The sequence below is a fragment of the Chaetura pelagica genome, unplaced genomic scaffold (assembly GCF_000747805.2).
Source record: "Chaetura pelagica isolate M959 unplaced genomic scaffold, ChaPel_1.0 scaffold657, whole genome shotgun sequence".
In the NCBI taxonomy this organism is placed as follows: domain Eukaryota; kingdom Metazoa; phylum Chordata; class Aves; order Apodiformes; family Apodidae; genus Chaetura; species Chaetura pelagica.
Genome location: NW_009953931.1, coordinates 304,195 through 323,983, shown reverse-complemented (window position 1 = coordinate 323,983; position 19,789 = coordinate 304,195). Strand labels below are relative to the sequence as shown.

General features: G+C 39.1%; 1 protein-coding gene across 1 annotated transcript in view; it reads left to right on the top strand.

Annotated features, from left to right (window-relative positions):
* Nucleotides 1–1,963: 1,963 nt before the first annotated feature.
* GLB1 (galactosidase, beta 1) overlaps nucleotides 1,964–19,789 on the top strand; it is a 31,032-nt gene continuing 13,206 nt past the window's right edge. Inside the window, exons 1-10 of the mRNA XM_010001704.1 lie at nucleotides 1,964–2,130; nucleotides 9,765–9,915; nucleotides 10,213–10,273; nucleotides 11,041–11,135; nucleotides 12,504–12,684; nucleotides 13,403–13,461; nucleotides 14,325–14,446; nucleotides 14,545–14,585; nucleotides 15,049–15,161; nucleotides 18,506–18,580. Of these exons, the coding sequence (XP_010000006.1) occupies nucleotides 1,964–2,130; nucleotides 9,765–9,915; nucleotides 10,213–10,273; nucleotides 11,041–11,135; nucleotides 12,504–12,684; nucleotides 13,403–13,461; nucleotides 14,325–14,446; nucleotides 14,545–14,585; nucleotides 15,049–15,161; nucleotides 18,506–18,580 (1,065 nt within the window). The remainder of the gene's footprint in view (nucleotides 2,131–9,764; nucleotides 9,916–10,212; nucleotides 10,274–11,040; nucleotides 11,136–12,503; nucleotides 12,685–13,402; nucleotides 13,462–14,324; nucleotides 14,447–14,544; nucleotides 14,586–15,048; nucleotides 15,162–18,505; nucleotides 18,581–19,789) is intronic.

The window sequence follows — 19,789 nt, the reverse complement described above, 5'->3', positions numbered from 1 at the left end:
GTCAAATCTGTTGTTACACATCCAAGACACAGACTATTTCACTTGTTCATTGTTGACAGGATGTTTTGGATCACTATGTACTTTTAAGACATTTTCCAAAACTTTATTTTAGGCTTTCTGTGAAAGAAATGTCTTTATCACAGTTGCAGCACACTGTAGTCTTTCTTCTCCTTGGAGTTCATAGTCTTTAAATGTTTGTAGAGTGTTATCTCACTCAGTTGGTCTGTTTAATGGCAGTCTAGGGATAGGTATATTTATTCAGCAATTTCATTGTCCACTTTTCATGAGTGTGTTTTTCCTTTGTACTTCTGTTCTTTTAGCCTGTAACACGTTGCATTGACTCCTTTTTGCTGTCTTTTTGCCATAAGTCTTGATTAGCAGTTGTGTCTGATTGTTGGCCAGGCGTCACAGTACTTGCAGCTTTATGGTTATACATTTCTGCTGCATTTCAGTCCTTTTATCCCATTCTTTTTACTCTACCTCTATTTGTACACACCATTGTAACAAAATTGTTCAGCAGTCAACAGAAGTCTTTTCATGGGAAGGTTCTTTAGAGTTGTGTGGTTTGTTGGCCACTTCTTAGTCTTTGGGCAGATTGCCTCCAATGGTGGGTGGCTTTTGTTTAGTGGAGGTCACCTGAGGTTGTGTGGTGGTCTACATATGTCCTGCCTTTTTAATCTCATTGCTTTTGTTTCATGTAATCAATTTCTTAATTACTAAGCCCCATTCTTAATATTGGACAGAACAAGGCCTGTCTTTTCAAGAACAGAGCTGGTGTCCTTCAACAACTTTTAATTTACTCTATTGAATGGTGAGTTTCAATTGGACTAACCTAATGTGCAGGTTTTTTTGGTTGACTTCTGACTTATTTTTGTTAGGGGTGGAGAAAAACTGATTACATTTACTGACTTGTGATTTTGCTTCATAAATCCCTACTGATCTTTCACTGAAGGGATTTTTATTTTTTTTTTAGAATGTTTTCAGTAGTGAGTCTGATAAAATGCAAAGGCATCAAATATGAAGACAACCAGCCGCCTATTCAGTGGTGTGTGGAGGACAAAAGTGGTACTGGTGGCAGGGATGCCAAACATATGGGATATGTAAGATGTGAGATGTTATGGTTTGTTTAAAGGAAAAAAATAATTTAAAAAATCAAAATGTTCTTAAAGACGTAGGACCAGGCACTTAAAAAAAGGTTTTCTGCTTTTCCTTGGTTTTTACAAGCAAAAGAAATTCTGCTGTTTGTCATAGCAGTTTAAATCTTACTAAGATCATAGGCTCAGTTAAGGTGTTTTTCATATGGCTAGGAAGTACAGATTCTTACTCTTAATTTACGTGCTTCTTTTTAAGTTCACTGCTTTGGGTGTGCTTAGCTGGAAAAGTATTGAAAGGTGGACTTTGTCTGAAAAGAACTCATTTTTAGGGTGTTATGTTAATGATGCAGTTTACCAGGCTGATCTATCGGTGCCCTGGAGTATTTGCAGTGTGGCATTTGTTCCTCAAAAGAGCTCTCAGCTGGGTTTTGCCTGTAGGCTTGAGCATGATTTTAAGTTGAAATTAGGGTTGTGTTTTTCAACTGTTTAGTAAGTTGAAACCTTGAGTGTGAATTGCTGGCAAGCTCCAAATTTCACTTAATTCTTCATCATTTGCGCTGGTGTAAGCAAATGCAAAAAGTGTCACTGTAGAAAGATTATACAATATGTTTATTAGAAGTGAGGAATGAATGCAGCTTATTTTGGTGTATCCTGTAACTTTGGAGTGGTTGGCAGATATCTTCCAGTCCTTTGAAGTGTTAGGCTCAGGTGGGCCCTATGTAGCTAGTGGAGAGCCATTGACAATCAGTTGCTTTAACACCATTGTACCTTGCTATATAGACTGTTCTCAGTGTCTTTCAAGGCAGAAAAAGATTATATTGTGGTTTGTGTTGTTGGTTTTGTTTTGTCTTTATTTTTGTATGCAGATTATGGCCCAGAGGAGTTTTGGGATTGATTATGAACGTGACTGCTTTGTCAAGGACGGGATGCCTTTCCGTTACATCTCAGGTAGCATTCACTACTCACGGGTGCCTCGCTACTACTGGAGAGACCGCTTGATGAAGATGAAGATGGCAGGGCTTGATGCCATTCAAACGTAAGTAGCTGTTGACTTCAGAGGGTTTTGCAGTCCTGGGAGATGTATGAGAAGTGCTAAAGTGGAATACTACCATTGGTTTATCGGTTTTTAAGTAATAGGTGAAAAATCTCTGGAGAATGTGGTGCAGGATGACCTCTATCCACATAGACTGGGACACTTGGGCAGGCTATAGCAAACAGTCCACTTCCCTGTTGACTGGCAACACCTCTTGCTTTCACAACCCAGGGTTCAAATGTGACCGGAAATAAATTGTTGAACTGTGAACTTTGGCAACGATGAAACAGTTGTATGTGCTCTGCCTTTGGCATTGTAATCTCAGGTCAAAAGGCAGATGAGATGGTACAATAGTCTCTTAATACAGACTAGGTTGTATCGCCCTGAAGGCTTGAAAATATTGGCAAGGGTGGCAGTCATATTTAAAGCTGCTTCACCAAGTGTTTAAATTTAGAAAAATAGACATTTTAGACAGCTCTCAGTTGCATTTACCAAACCTTTGGTCCATCTTTCCTGTCTTACCTGCTTGGTTGTGTACTGGTTACAACAGGTGAGGCATAGATTTAAATAAAACAATGCAGCTTACTCCAATTTTTTGCAAAAGCTTCCTTGACAAGGGAAGAGGAGTGGTAGGAAAGTGAAAGGCACATTTTTTTTCATGCAGTGGTTGTAATTCCCAAACATGTAAATGTGCTTGTTTGTCTTTCCCAAATAATTACAAAGCTTAGAGCTTCTCTTTGAGACAGACTGCTTGTGAGCTATGGGCTGCCAGACAGTGTTGGTCCTGGCAGTGCAGAGCCTGTATCCCAGGGCACTTTGCTCAGTTGCAGTGTTGCAGTCTCAGTCTTCTCCTTTGAAATCTGTGTTGCAGCAAGTTGCAGGCATGCCCGGTACACTTGGGAATGCAGTTAGTAAGGGCTAGAATTTGAAGAACTGATGGCAGGGAAAAAAAAAATACTTCCCCCCCCCCCCAAATTTAGAGTTCTCTCTCTTTTTGTATGTCTGAAAACTCTTCCCTATGTTGTGGTGATGTACTGACTTTTTGTTTCATGGGCGTTTTTTACTGTTTGTTTTTTATTGTGTTCTAAGAAAGCAAGACATTTCTGTTCTTCCTCCTGTAAGAACAATGGGATTAAGTAAAATGTTTGCTTAGGACAGAGTTGCTGGAATTACCAGTGTAATTTTTTCTTTTGCAATAAAAGTAATCTGGAATGGACCTGAAAATTATACCTTTTGATGTATGGCTTGAAGATCAGCCTGAGTCCTGACAGTGCCTCTGTGACTCCTGTGACCTGCAATGTCTCATGCTTCCCTTATGTGTCTGATTAATTTTCCTCTCCCAGCACCTTTGTAACTTCAGAACTTTTTCGAACAGTCACTTCCTTTTTTCTTTGAAGTTCCCCTTTTGTGTCTCTGCTGCATTGCTAATATTTTGAAATAGGAATATTTTCTTTCCCATTCCCCCTATCACTGTTATTTAATGGCAGAATTGCTACAGGGCTATTTCTTTTCCCGCTGTTCCTTGCTTCTTCCTTTGTAATCTCCTGCTAACAAGGGTGGGGGTTTTATTCTTTATCTTCTATTTTTTCACTTGCTGAGATGTCTTGCTCTGTGCTTTAGTGTCCTTCCACTGTGCAGGAAGTATTGTCTTGTGTTGCTGATGTGGACTGGTCTCTTTGTCTTGGGAGTTCAGAGTTATTTCTGTTTAGGCACAGAGGGAATGGTACAGTGAGCAAGTGTTGCCCTGTGGTTATGTGACCTATGTCTTTAAGTGTTGTTGCTGGGTCACTCATGACAGGTAACAGGTTTTTTATAACCTGTTTTTGTAGAACAGACTGGGATTCTTTGCCTTTCTCCCCGTAATTGCTTACCTTTGGATTTTTTCTGCTGTGGTGGAAGACAGCATCTAAATATGTGTCTTAAAAGCAGGAAAAAAACCCTGTGCCTTGCATTTGCTAAAAGAATAAAATCCCTGCATCTTTCCATTTGACACTGATCTGTCTTTCTCTCTTGGTGCTAAACAAACCCAACAAACCACTCACCCAAACCCTTTTGTTTTGCTTTGAAGTTTGCAGGTAATGAAGCCTTACTGCTCTTGATTATTTGAGATAAAGGAATACATTTTCATGTTACACCAAACAAATCTGATGTGATTTTTGTGCGCTTTTGGTAAAAGTGGAAATTGGTCTAGATTATTTGTTGTGGGTTTTTTTTTTTTTTCTCCTGCTTATTCTTTCCTGGGTCAGTAAAACTATTAGGAAGGAATTGAGATACCAGTTGTCCAGTTGTGTGAAGTTGTTCTGGAATGGGCAGCAGCACTGCTAGACCTTTTGGCAAAATGTGATAGTTGGAGTCCCAACCCTGGGGCCACTTCTGAAAACTGTGATTTTGCTGCTTGGATTTTTTCCCATTAGACATGGGAACCTTTCTTGTTCTTATCAAGATTGCTCCCTATGAGGCTTACTGCTTCAAGGGAAACAGGATCCTTTTATTACAGACTTGTCCTCATGAATACCTTGTGGTTAAAGCAAGCCAAACCTGCTCTCTTTCCTTCTCTCTGCAGCCTTATTTCTGAAAGGTTTGTTGTGCCTTGAGGCATCGTTTAGCTAATGGCTGAGTCAGCAGCTCACCTGGGACTCATACATGAGTGAAACCAGTATATGTGTATAACCACCTGCACCTGAAAGCATCTTAAGCAATAGCAGAATATGAGAAAACACGTGCTAGGTAGCATTAAAGCTTAAAATATCTAAGTCTAAACCTTCCAATTAACAGGTTGAAATTTGATGTTATGTTTGGTGTGACATCCCAGCAGATCATGGAGGTGTTCCTAGGAGCTCTACTCCTGACCTCAGCAGGTAGCACACGGAGGCATCTGGTCACACAAGGGTAACTGTCCTTGTTTCCAGATCCTAAACTGTGTCTGCCATCTAGAAATGAACGCTATCTAAGACATCTGGAAAGGATGTGCTAGAAAGCTAGTGGTTTGGTTTTTAGGATTTTTGGCTTGGAGGAGATAAACAATTAACCCCCACTAGATGGAGCTAAATATTTACAGGATTTACCGATTTGTGGAGATGCTTCCTCTAAGAATCAGCAGTTACCTAACAGGATCGTAGAAAGTTGAATAGTGTTGGGGATTTTGTTTTACTGCATTAGTTGAGTAATGAGCAAAAAGCTGTGATTTTGTAGTAAGTCCCTCTAAGAAAGAGTGGCTGTTTAGAATATTTGTTAATTAAAAAATAAGCACAATTTACTCTTTCAAAGGTGCATACATGTATAATTTAATAAGCATGTATAAAGTGTGGCTCAATTATTTGTGAAATTAGTACGAGATATTTAATTTTACACAATTAAAAAAATCCAAACAACTACCCTGGTATTGCAGAGAAGAATTATCCTGTACATTAAAAGTAGTTAAAGTTGATTTTCTTGCCAGTTGACATCTCTGAAATAGAAGAGGAAAATTGTGGCTTTAAAGAATAGGAAGGTTTTAAGATAAAGCTTAAAAGTTGTATATAAATGTAGAGTAAATGCTTTTACTCAAATACAGAAGAAATGCAATGTTTCAAGTTTGGAAAAAGAACATAGCATTCCTTTATAAATTCATTATTCTGTAGCTGAAGCAGTACAGCATTAACAGCTGACAGAAAAAATTTTCTATGGTATATAGGAATTATACTTCCTAATAATAGTTTCAGAGTAAAATTGTTCAATTTGAGGATGTTGCTAGCTGTAGAAAACATGCTAGGGGATTAAAGTGTATTAATAACAATTCTTAGGCCAATGTTTAAAATACATTTATATTATGATTCATTCTGTAACAAAGCACTTAATATACATTTATTCTTCACTTTCATTCCACTAAAATCTTCTTTTATTTCCAGCCTTGTGGAGAAGCATGGGACATAGAAAAACTCTTCCAGAAAGTTTTGTCTCCTTCTGTATTGCATGTAAGGGAGCTGGAGAAACCCTTTTGTCCTTGCCTTAGATACTATAAGCATATTTAGGCCTTCAGACTTGCTTCTAGAACAAGTTCATAAACTCCAATGAGTCTAGTTTTGTAACTAACGGGTTACAAGGTGTAATTAAGCAGCTTAAGGTGTAAGCAGCTAGAATGCTTTTCTCGTATTAGCTTATAATTTACTTACCAGTTATTTGGTAGCCTGAAAATAACTTAGAGTTATTTGGTTGCCTTGTTTGGTAGCCTAAAAGAAAGGAGTATAAGCAGCTGCTGTCTTTTTGTAGCAGTATTTTAGGCAGTGAGAAACTCTTATGAAGTTAATATCCAGTAATCTTTATTTAGCTCAGACAGATGCAGCTCTCTCTGCTAGAGACATTTTTCAGTGAATGAGTTGCTACACCAACTTGTCTGGAAGACAGGAAGAGATTTGTCTTTTACTATGGTGTCATGTTGGTGCCTGATAATCAGATGGTACTTTTCAGTGGTACCTGCAGACCCTGTTCCTATGAATACCACTTCCATAGGTCATCTTTCTCATTTAGTAATTTTTGCCTTCTTGCTGTGCGAGAGAGAATTAAAGTGATAAATCTTAATTCTTTGTTGATACCAGATCATGTTGGGCTTTAGTTAAGAGCATTTAGAGTTCCTGGTAGTTGCTAAAGGAGAAGCTGCTGCCGCAGCTTCACACCATTCAGGCAGTCACACAGAGACCACCTGAGACTTTGCCTGCGAGGGCCAAACCCACTTCACAGTGGGCAACTCCGGGGAGCTGACAGGTGCCCCTTTCCAATCCTTTCACACACACACCCCCTTGGGCACTTCCTCTTCCTTCAGGATTGACCCTAGGTTGCCCTGAGCAGAGTCTCAGGTATATAATCTTATGAAAAAAATAATTTACTCAGATGGTCCAGTGGGAAACTGGCTCGAGCTGGGTGCCTGCAGACAGGGACCCTGGGCAAAGAAATTCCTGAGCAATTATACCCATAAAATCTATGCACCTCTTCACGTGTTCTTCAAGAGCCTTTTTGGTCCAGTGGTGATTCTTGGTCTGGGGTCTGCTAACACCTTATTGGATTCTTTAAATCCAGCAGACCATTAACTGTACTTACAGAGTTTCAGCTTCTGCTTACGATTGTAGTCTCCTTATCTTCCCATTTGTGCTTCCTGTGAGTGAAACTGGAAAGTCTTGGACTTAAAATAAACATTATTTAGCGACAACTAAAACATCAGTGTGTTATCAACATTTTTCTCATACTAAAGCAAAAACACGGCCCTGTATAAGCTGCTAGGAGGAAAATGAACTGTATCACAGCCAAAAACGTATCTAGGCCAATGTCCACAGCTTGTGTAAGGCTTCTGCAAATCCAGCTGCTCAAGCTAATGCTAAAAGATTTAAACAGAACAAATTGTTCACAATCAAACTTGGTGATTTAAGCTAAACATCTAGTATTTCTTCATATCATGTTCATCAATGGATTTGAAGCTGCTCCCTGTTTGCAAAGCATGCTGTGCATTATGTCACCCAGATGTCAATAAAAACTTTGAATACAGTTAGACCTACCAAAGAGACTTGGAATACTCCTTAAAATATCCCATTGCTTTCCCAGAAAATTGCAGGCTGTTCTTTTCTGGTTATTTTTTTGTTCTATGTTAATATTATACCAACTAGCCTCCTCTTTTTCTTGTTTACATACAGGGATATAATACATCAAAGTACCATAAGTCTTGCTTAGTCAAGAAGCATCACTTTTTTTCCTTTTCTCTGATACTTTAGACAACTTTTCCTGTGAGTAAATAGTTAGGTTTATCTGTCCTTGACAAATCTGTAGTCACACATACATAACTTACAAGAATTCTGTATTTCTATGCAATAGTTTTGAAAACAGCATAGTGGTTATGGCTTAGAGCGAACTAAAATGATTCTGCAGTGATAACTTGGATAACATTATATGGAACAGGGAAAGCAAGCACAAAACAATACTCTGATATTAGCTTTTTTGAGGTAGGTTGGTAATTTGCTTTTAATAGTTTTTTACTTTTTCTGCTTTGATCTTAAATGTCATCTATCAGCTTGCTCCTCTGGTTGAAATTTAGACAAAAGGCACAACACTAAACTAAGGTTGAAGTATTTTCCCATGGTTCATGTATTCATTAAATGCACATTTAGTTTAACAGTGTGCTTCAGAAAGAATTAGACCAGGTTGACAAGGAAATAAAATATACTACATGGAGGGGAAAATGAGCATTTTTATGCCTGAGTGTGTTATTTTGACTCCATGCTGGCATACAAATTTTAAGCTTTATATTTTCAAACAGAGGCTTAAGATTTTGGCATTTGTGAGGCTATAATATTAACTATTGTTGCTGAAATATTATAGTTGTTGTATTTTGTGTTCATATGCATGTATGTCTGACTGTGGTAATTTCACTATTGTGTTCATGTGAGGGTTCCTGTTTTTCTTGCTTATTGAAAGCAGTGTTTTCTGCACTTTTTTCCCTCTTGGGTAGTTGATACAAAATTAACTCTGAAGCACATAAACAAGCTCAGACAGTAAGAAAAGTGTTGCCTGAGAGGATCTTTGCTTGACTAACCACAGTTTTGGTTATACAAATTTTTCTCAATATTTTTAAATTTATTTTCTAACTGTGAAACAGTGGCAAAAGCTCTCTTAGAGGGGTTGCAAACCTATGTGCAAAAAATGAAATGCATGGAGAATGAGTTGCCCGATTCTCTTGAATCCGTGCTCATGCTGTACTCAATTTTAATGTCTGTCTGTGCTATGACTGCCACTTAGTACTATCCCAAGCCAAAGCTCATGGTTGTCAAGCATTGGCCATAAGCTCCAACACTGCATAGTAGTTGATAGATAATATGTTTCATTGCTATCTTGCAACCCAGTGTGTGTGTTCATCTTCTGTGAGGTGTTCTGTGGTGAGGTTGTGGGTTCCCAAGTCCTGGAAGTAGAAGAAATGTGCTCTCTCAAATGGTTATCTGCTTGTTTGGCAGTTGTATTACTTGGTTTAAATGAAGCTTTACTTTGTGCAGGCTCTTGGGCACCTTAGCATCCTCCAACTTGACTGTTCTTCCTATGGTAGCTTTCCAGAACCTGTACTGCTCCTGGTTATTTAAAACTTTCAGAACCTAGATGCAATATAATTTGAGGCTTTAGCATTTATAAGTTCTTTGTTGTGGCAGCAGCATTGATCTATCAGCCCAGTTGGTGTTTCCTGTGCAAGCTGGGTGATAAATTAATGAAGAGACGTGTCCTGTTTTGACCAAGCTTGTTCTTGTGTGGCTTACAATATTGGTCTCATCACACACCTCCCACCACTATACAACTGGCAGCTGACTTGCTTACATCACACCTGTTAACTATTTAAATTTTGGAACAGACATTATGCTTTCAAAATGGCACTATGAAAATCTGTTCTTGAATTGATCTAGACCCCTGCAGAGAATGCTGTAAAATATTAACCATTATTTCAGTATTAACTTTAACACCTTCTTCTATATGAAGTACCTCACTGAAGAAGGGCCCTGGAGTTATTCCTGTGTTTTAATGATGTGAAGACCAATTCAACATTCAGATCTCTGGGGTGTGCAACCAGTTGTTATTTGGAATTCTGGTTTAGTCTCAGTTTCCTAATGGCAGGTGATCTTCTCTCTTCATAGGTATGTGCCGTGGAACTTCCATGAACCCCAGCAGGGCATGTTTGATTTTTCTGGTGACAAAGATCTAGAGTATTTCCTGCAACTTGCTAATGACTCTGGTTTGCTGGTTATCCTGAGAGCTGGACCTTACATCTGTGCAGAATGGGACATGGTACAGCCTTTTATAATGGTTATCTCATTTCTAGGATAAATCTAATGCAAGTATTTCTGTCCTTCAGGAGATAAACATACTTGGTGTATCCTTGTGCAAGACTTTGTTTAGTGTATTAAAATCCGTGCATCCTAAGTGTCTTCTTACAATGCAAGCTTACTTTGTTTTTTCATTGGGAATTACTACTTATTTGTAGAAAATGAATCTCCAGGTCTCAGTAAATGCTTTGATAAAAGGCTAAATTATTCTTACATGTCTTAAAAATAGTTGCTGAAGTGATTCCCTTTCTTTTCCCAGGGAGGTCTTCCTGCATGGCTGTTGCAGAAGAAATCTATTGTTCTTAGGTCTTCTGATTCAGGTAAAGGCATCAACTAGGATTAGCAAAAATACACTTTAGCAGAAAAGGGACTTGCTGTTTGAGGCCACTTCTAGACAATTCATATTTCAGCTTAAGTTAATTTGTGAGTAAAATCTTTAGCAATTTAAGTAGAAGTGTACATTCAAGAAGTATATAGAACAAACAAAGTAGCACAGAAAGTTTCCAAGGTATTGACAAGTTTCATGATGCTAAGAGAGAAATCATTGTCACCAAACACAGGAGCTCTCAGCTTTCAATTTTTTGATTGTGGAGGTCCTTTATGGCTGGTCACTGTGTATGTAATTCCAGAACTAGTTACAGCATTCTTATGTACTACCTGGTCATGGACCAGACATGGAGAAATGAGATGAGACAGGACATTAATGTAGCTATTGAAGTGTGTATCAGGGGACCAAGTTATACATCATAGCTGACTTCAGTTCTGCTCATTATCTATTTTTTAAAAATAGTACACGTAGCAATATTTAAATTTATTTTCCTGTTGGAATGTATTAGGACAACCTGTGTAAAACATACTGAAGTCTCCCTCGTGATTTTTCAAAGTTCACCAGTATTTAAATGTTTTATTTTTTAGTAAACTCTACCAGAAGCTGACATTTATGGACAAGTGTAAGAGCATATCAGTTAATTAAATGCTGTTCTGTTATACTTTATGTATTTATAACCCTTGGTAAAAACTACCCATATATAATGTAAAAACTAGAAAACAGAAAAGTTATTCAACACTTATACTTTGTGTATCACAGATTACATGACAGCAGTAGAGAATTGGATGGGTGTCCTTCTGCCAAAGATGAGGCCTCATCTCTACCAAAATGGAGGTCCAATCATCATGGTGCAGGTAACTCCCTGAAAATAAAATGAATACAAGCAGCATGGATGCAGACACTCGATAGGTCTTAAGAGGTTATGTCACAGATGTTCCTTAACAGTTTCAGGTAGCTGAAAGATTCTGATGTAATCCCTTATCCTAAAGAACCAAATGCACTATTTCCAGAATTCAGAGAGCACTTGTCTGCTCTAGCAAAGTTGTTTCCCACAACTTATAGGCAGGAGTAGAGGAAACATGGAGCTTTTTATATCCAAGTTTCATGGCAGTTCTCACATAAATCCACGATGAATTACAGTTGCCTGGAAACCTCTGACAGGAAAAAGGAGAATAAGGATACCTGCAGATGGAAGCAAAAGCAGTGTCAAATAAGCTTAAAACTTGTGACAAAAAATGTCCTCAAAGTTTGAGTTTTTTAGTTCTTAGCACCTAACTTAAGCTATAAATGTTTCAGGACACAGTGTTGTGTGTTCAAGGTGAGTAGCTTCTTTCTTTAATTCCGGGTGTTCAGTGGTGATTGTTCCATATTCTTAGTACTTGACCATAACAAAAGCTTTGCTTCATTATTTTTTTTTTAAGTCTGATTGACACAGGACGGGATAGGACACCCTTCTTATAATATGCCCAAGATCTTATTCTTAGTACTTGACCATAACAAAAGCTTTGTTTCATTTTTATTTTTTTTAAGTCTGATTCACACAGGATGGGATAGGACACCCTTCTTATATTACTGCTCTTGAGCAGTATATAATGTTTATTGGGCAAAAAGCACTGAGCCAAATTATTCCTCTGCAGAAGTAAGATGCTTATAACATAAATAACCTTCACGTGTTCATGGCATTGGATTGGGAGCTTGAAAGTCCATTCCCTTGGAGAAAGGGCAAGATATGTATCTCTCAGTAGTAGCAGAGTTGTCCTCCCCTCAGTCATTTGTGTCCATTGCCAGGGCTTTGTCCATGTGGATCCCTTGTAGCTGTCTCTGTTCTGGAAGTCCAATTTTGCTGCAGTTTTGATCATGTCACAACCTCTTCTATGGTTTTATTGTTCTGCTTGGGAGGTGGGTCATAGCTCTCAATTTTTAATAAAAACTGTGTTTTGATCACTGTTGCTAAGTAGCTAGTGTAGAGATTTTTAGGTGGAGGGTGGTTTTGTAGGAAAATTACTTATCTACACACAATGATTGCTCCGTAGTAAGATACAGGTAAGAGGAATGAGTGCCTAGAAGTGTTGTCTTCTCTTACTCCTCAGGTCTGGAGTTAAAATGACATTTTCAGCACTGCTGTCCAGAGAAGAGAATAGTTGGATTTGGGCTTTCCATTTTTAGTATCAGATGCAGGCTGAAATTGGCTACTAATTTACTGCCTTGCTTTTACTGTGCAGGTAGAGAATGAGTATGGAAGCTACTTTGCCTGTGACTATGACTATCTGCGTTCCCTTCTGAGGCTCTTTCGCTGGCATCTTGGGGATGAGGTGGTGCTATTCACGACTGATGGTGCAAGCCAGTTTCACTTGAGATGTGGAGCTCTTCAGGGTCTTTATGCAACAGTGGACTTTGCCCCAGGTTGGAGGCTGCGGTTGGTTACCAAAAAACTCTGTTGTGCGTGTGTTTGTTGCAGGAGAAACTGACTTGACTGCTTGACAAACACAACAGGTTTGTTTGAATGGGGTAATAGAATCATGGACTATCTCAAGTTGGAGGGGACTCATAAGGATTATTGAGTTCAGCTCCTTGGCATTTATATATGTTTGGTGATATCCAAGAATCACCTCAAAGTAACCAGTTAGATAGTCATAATTACTTTCTTGCATAATGAAATAATGAATAAAAAATGTACACTGCTCATAGCACCTATGTCCTAAAAACTAGCAATTTTGGCATTGATTGAATTGCTTTTTATGCTGATTGGAAGTAAAGCTCCTCTTTAGTCATAGCCTGGCTTCTCCTTCTCCCAATAACCTTCTCGCTGCAACTCCAGGCCTATACTTTCCAATGACTGAGTAGCAGACCCATCTCAACTTCTTGGTACCAGAATGTCATTGCTGGGAAAGCTGGGTTTTCAGAAGATGTATTTCAAAAGCAAAGACATATGCATGCATGGATACATGTATGTATATATTTTTAATAAGTTCTGCAACTTAAACACTGAAATCTGAAGTGACTTTCTTGTCTGGATTTTTACTAGTTGTTGAAAGGAAGATAAAGACACCTATTTCAGTTAAAGGAGGGACTGAAAAAGTCATAGGTGCCACATCTCAATTTTATTTCTATCTGCTTATAGGTGGCAACGTCACAGCAGCATTCTTGGCTCAAAGGAGCAGTGAACCTATGGGCCCTTTGGTATGTCATTTCACTTAAATTTCTTGTATCAGTCCCAATCTTGCAGTGTTTAATAAGAAAGGAGTTGACAACAATGTGTTGGACGGTTTTAGCATCATGTTTGCAAAGACGTAATTTCCAAGTCAGTCAGAAAAACTGGATAGAGGAACTTGTGTGTGTTTGCCAAATCCATGTTAACTGTTGTGCAAATAGTATTTTAGTCTTAAAAGGTATTGATTTAGTTTCAGTGTATTTCCTTGCTAAGGCAAATGTTTACAAAGCAGCGGAAACACTAAGTATGATTAGATTAGTGAAGTACATGTGTGGGTGGAAGTTAAAAGCAAAATGAAAAGGGCAGGTTAGAAGTTGCTTCCTGTTTTCAGCTACCCTAGAGGTTTCACACAGCTATAATGGAATGTGAGATCACTGTAAGCCATTTTGACAGAGGGACAAGGTCTGTTGGGGGTACAGGATTATCTCTGTGCTATGAAAATTGTTTAGAATGTGATTTCAGTATTTGAAAGAATTAATTTTCATTACATATAGTCTACATATAGTATACTGCAGAGATGGTATTGGTTCCATTATTTATCTGAATGCCAAGCATCTTGACAGGTTCCAAGGAAATCCATGCTGTTTGGTTCCTAAGCATTTATTTTCAAAGTGTTCCTATAAAATTATTGCAACAATCCTTTGATTTTTTTTGATTGGTAATCTGCTGAAAAAGACTGACTTGCTGTATTTATATTAGTTTAAACATGTCTGAAATGAGTCAAGGTGCCTTTCTCCTTCCCTCTTACAGTTAGTGACCTTAAATCACGTTGCATCCTGTTCTTGTTCCCTCTTCATGTTTTCCCTTCCTCTTTTGCCCTTCCTCCTTTCAGGTTAATTCTGAGTTTTATACTGGATGGTTGGATCACTGGGGGCACCGTCATTCTGTTGTGCCCGCACAAACTATAGCTAAAACACTTAATGAAATCCTGGCACGTGGTGCTAACGTTAACCTGTAAGTGTGTGTTCGTTAGAGGTTACATTTGTTGTTTTGTTTTTCCCCAGTTGAGCAAAACCTGATTTAAGGGGACTTTTTTTTTTTTTTCTTTTTAGGTACATGTTTATAGGTGGGACTAACTTTGCCTATTGGAACGGTAAGAGATTATTTAAATGATACTAATGGTGTAGGGCAGCTGTTTATGAATTAGGTAATAATGAACTCTGTGGAAGAATCACCTATGCCTGTTTTCACAAGGCAAAAAATGACTGTACTAGATGCTCTCAGTGTCTATTGCCAGCATGTTGTACTAAACCCACATGGTATTTATCTTTTCAAAGGCTATTTCTGCTTAGCTTAGTCCTGTAAAATAATTGAAACATGGATGCATTTGTTTCTCCTCAGAGTATTTCTGAGGACTGTATAACAGCAGTGTGAGCTCAGGACATCATCTTCCATTGGCAATAGTTTCTCTATGTCAAATACCAAGGCCTATATTGAATCTGAAAATGTAGCAGAGTCTGGCTGTGATGGGAAAGAATTCTGAAAGTTAATACCTTTGGAAAAAACCCAGCTCTTTCACTGTTTCGATTGCCTTTTTTTTTCCCCTTCTCACTTAGGTGCTAATATGCCCTATATGCCACAGCCCACTAGTTATGACTACGATGCTCCACTGAGTGAAGCGGGGGATCTCACGGAAAAATATTTTGCCTTGAGGGAAGTTATTGGTATGGTGAGTGTCCCTAGGACATGTTTAGAATGGTTCTTTGAAACATCCCTTGTTTACTGCAAATGTTCTTGCTCTTGTGTTGATATAAGTTACTTCTGAATTTACTGTTTCTGCAGGTAAGGGAAGTGAAGCAGAACGAAGTGATTAGGCCAACCTAACTGCTTGTTACAAAAGGAGAAAGCTCTTGCACCTCTCTGGCTATCCTTTCAGTCCTGATGGCTTCCTCCTTCCTTTCAGAGCTGGGGGTACAGGTGCAGGTCTGACACTGTAGTGATTCAGCTTTTCTTTTTTGCTGTGCTTGTTTCCTTTCAACTCGAGGTCAGTCAGCTGAATTGACTGTCTCAGTCAGATGAGAGCCAATGCTGGCACAAGGGGATCACAAGGCTGCAGGACAGGTTTGGATGGGAAGAGTAATGGAAGAGGAGTGAACAGAGGTTTTGCCCTTGCAACATCAATCAGCCATTCAGTCAGCTCAGGCTCATCACTCAGTGTTAGCCTGATATGGAGCACAGCTTGGTGCTTTGGCTGCCTGTATCTCAAGCTTCATGTTGTGGTTTTGGGCCTTTCTGACAAGGAGTGTGCTTATTCCAATGAACACATCTTGTTTTTGTGATGCAACAAACTGTAGCTACTGGGTGGGACTGGCTTTGCCTTGGCTGTAAAAATGCACAGTATCTCTACAAACTGGAGATTGAAGTGAAACATAGAACCTGTTATCAGGATTTTCAATATCCTTGCATTGGACACTGTTCAGATGAGGCTTAAAAACATTCTATGGGAATCCTAAGGCTGAAGCTTGTGCTTTCTGTCCTCTCACCTGTCAGCAACATTCTTACTCACTAGAAGATATTTTTTTTTTATGGCAGTAGATCTCCCCAAAGTGTATTAAGCTGTCTTTAGGTTTGACCATGATTTTATCTGCATACCTGTTGAAGGCCTGCTGTGGATAATTTTCTTCAATTTCCTAATTTCCCCTGAACTTTCCATTGATCAGATCATTTTGATAGCCTTTCAAGGGGAACCTCCTGTTTTGATAGAGCATTTCTTACCAGTGAAATTCCCAGACTTCCTGTTTATTTGTTTTCTTCAAGGCAAGATCCCTATCGGAACTCTAAGTAGTATTGTAGTGCACTGAGAGAACTTTGATAAGATCTGAAGTGTTCGGTATAACCTGAGGTGTGTTGGGTCATGGTACAGCTTTTTTTTTTTTTGGAGTGGTTTGTTTTTCTCTTACCTTCCATATTGATAGGATGTCGGTGAATTTTCCTGTCCCTGCTATGGGTTCTACACCTGTAGCAGTCTATTTGCTCAGTTGCAGTTTGAGGTGGAATGCAAGAGAGGAAATGCAGTTGCCTAGAATTAATGACTGCATTCCACATGTTAGGTGTGCTATAAGGCTGACATATTACAATCTTCATTTACTATTTCATTGAATTAATAAATATAATAAAGAATAAGAGTTTCAGTCTAGTTTCTTCTAATTGCTGACAGCGTTCTCTATTTTTTGCTATCTAAGCTGAAATTTCCTACTTTTGACTTATTCTCTGGACTGAATATGGTTTTTCTTTGCTTTAAGCCTGAGTATCTTGATTGTTTTAAAATATAGAGGTGAAGAAATGAATTTGTTACTGGAAATATAAATCAGGCTTTCATCAGTCCATAGTTGAGATTTGAGAGGAGGGCACTGGGAATTATACTCATGTGGTCTGGTTAAAAAATAAAATAAAATAGACCAACTAAAGAGAAAAACACCTGGTTTTAATGCAGAAGCGAGTGTTTGAGCATTAATTTTATTCTGGATACACCATGTGTAAGCCCAGCAAATAATGTAAAATCTCTAAGAACAATGCCCATTCAGCCCCTCACCAAATGTGTTTTAAAAAAACACTAGGTGCTGCCAAAGTAAGCACTCAGGAGTCACTGAATGTGCAGATTAAGATAACCTTCACAGGGCTGGTCATTTGTACGTGTGGATGAAAATGTAGGCTTAGATTGCTTGACCACATGGGTATCTTGTCTGCAGAAATTTTTTCTCTAATGTGCAGACAGAGGCATGTTCAGTAAATGAAAGAGCAGATGGGAAGAGTGGGCATTACAGGTGACAAGTTATGGCAGGGAAGGGAGAAGAGGATAAAGGCAAGGAGAAAATAAGGTTGTAGTTTCAGAGAGAAGGAGGATGGGGCAGAAAGCCACTGTAGGCTTGCCACATGGGCTGAGAGAGTTGGGATGGTTCAGCTGGAGAAGAGAAAGCTCCAGGGAGACTTCATAGCATCCCTCCAGTACCTCAAGGGGCTACAGGAAAGCTGGGGAGGGACTTTTTACAAGGGCTTTTAGTGAGAGGACAAGGGGTAATGTATTAAAACTTGAACAAGGTAGATGTAGTTTAGACATTAGGAAGAAATTCCTTCCTGTGAGGGTGGTGAGACACTGGAACAGGTTGTACAGGGAAGTTGTGGAAGCCCCATCCCTGGAAGTGTTCAAGGCCAGGTTAGATATGGCTCTGAGCAACCTGGTCTAGTGGGAGGTGTCTCTGCCTATGGCAGATTGGTTGGAACCAGATGATCTTTAAGGTCCCTTCCAACCCAAACCATTCTATGAAAGTGGTGGACATCCTTCAGCCATTGTCTGTGCTGATCTCAGGTGGTTCTTCCTGGAGATAGAGTGCAAGAAGTAAGCAGAAATAGCCCAGCAGTAAGAATGTTTACCTGTCATGTTTCCAAATTATGATTGGGCAGTTGTCTAGACCAGGATCAGTGGGAAGCCAAGGATGGGACCTTAAAGTTTCATGGACCTGTGGAGGAGATTGTGGTCTCAAAGAATCCAGCCCAGGCAGTAATGGATTAGCAGGTGGTAGTGGTAGTGGAGCATAGTAACACTGAAAGGAAGGGCACAAGAGGCTTATAATGCCCCTATGGTAGTGCTGCTAAGGAGGGAGCAGGTTTAAAATCTGCTCTACAAACTTGGAAAGGTTAACTTAAGCTCCCATGGACTGAGGAGGCCACTGCAGCTGGGTTGTAGAAGACAGTAATGCAAACTCTAGCCACCGGAGGTCTCCAAGGGCACTGTGATTCTTTGACAGCTGGTTTGTTCGGTGTTGTTCTTTCTGTTACCCTGGAGTTGAATAGTTATTAAAAGTTTTGCCGTATGTGATCAAGTCAGATGCAGGGATTCTTTTAAACCCTCCATCTTAGTATAGATGCAACTGTAATCCTCTAATACAGTGAGATTATCTACTTTTAGCCAAAGTTCTAGCTTTGTAAGTTCTGAAGTAGAAAGTTAAAATTCAGTTAAAGCATGTTGGTGTTTAAGTTTTATGTGTTTGTTTTTTTTCCTTCTTCTCTTTGTAGTACAAGCAGTTACCAGGTGGTTTTATCCCTCCATCAACACCCAAATTTGCATATGGATATGTTCGCTTGCAAAAGGTAACTTAACATCTGTAATATGCTGTGTGTTTTTCTGTGGTGCTGTATATTGGCTTTTTGCAAAAATAAATGTTGATGAGGATGTCACAGCAGTCTCTAGGTATCATACAAAATAAAGAGGAAAATATTGAAAGCAAAATTCCGGGAAGGAGAGAGCAGAGCTTGGGAATCAGAGTCAAGCCCAGTGGCGGAAAATGAGAAAATGTGTTATCTGGATGTAGCAAGATAATTTTTTCAATATGCAGTATGTGCCTGAAGTTTTATTAAGCTGAAATTGATCTATTATTAACAGAATTATAGTTGTTCAAGATAAGTTGTGTATGGGTCATCTCACTGGGGGATTGCTATGATGAGAGCTATGAGCAAAGAGTGGTTTTGTAGCTGGTTGTGCCTCTGAAGTAGAAGCAGCAGGTGGGATATGTATACCTTTTAAATACTTCTAGGTGTTGAATTTTTAAATATGAAGCATTTATTATTAAGATTTTCAAATTTCTTGAAAAGTTTCATACAGGATTTGTGAAAATCTGTAGCTGATGAGGAAACTTAAATTAGTTTCCTGATGAGGGAAAAGCATGCAGAACCCAGCCTTGCTATATCCTGTCTGACAACTGTGGTATAAGTTGTCAGCACATGAGTAGCTGGGGTTTGTCCATAGCACCATTGTTTTCTGTGAAATACAGTTGAGAACTAGGTTCCTGCAGTGAGTGTAGAGTATGGTTTGAGTGGGGGATGGAAGAGACAGCAAGTACCAACTTGGCTGTATTCATTCTGCGGTGTACAGACAAGTTGTTTTGAGGTGGAGGATTACTGCAGTTGGTGTGCTGGATACTGTAGTTCATAATGCTTTGATTTCATACTGTGTACTTTTAATTTAGCAGCTACCTTTCCAATCAGTGATGTATCTGGTCTGCTACGCACTGCAGCTGAAGTGCTGCGAAATTCAGTACTGATAAGGCTTTGCAGGCGTTTTCAAGTCATCCCACTCAAGTGGTGGGCAGGAAAACTTCTTATGTAGGACTGATTCACCAGTGAAGATGAAACAGATCTTTATCATTTTCAGCAATCTTTCTGTGTCTTCATACCTTGTAGGGCAGGGGTTGCCATGTGAGGTTTCAATGAACTGGCTTATACCTGGTGGTGACTAATTATACACAATTATCAGTCCACCCACCCTGTCTATTGCTGTCATAGGTTGCTGGTTTTGGGGAG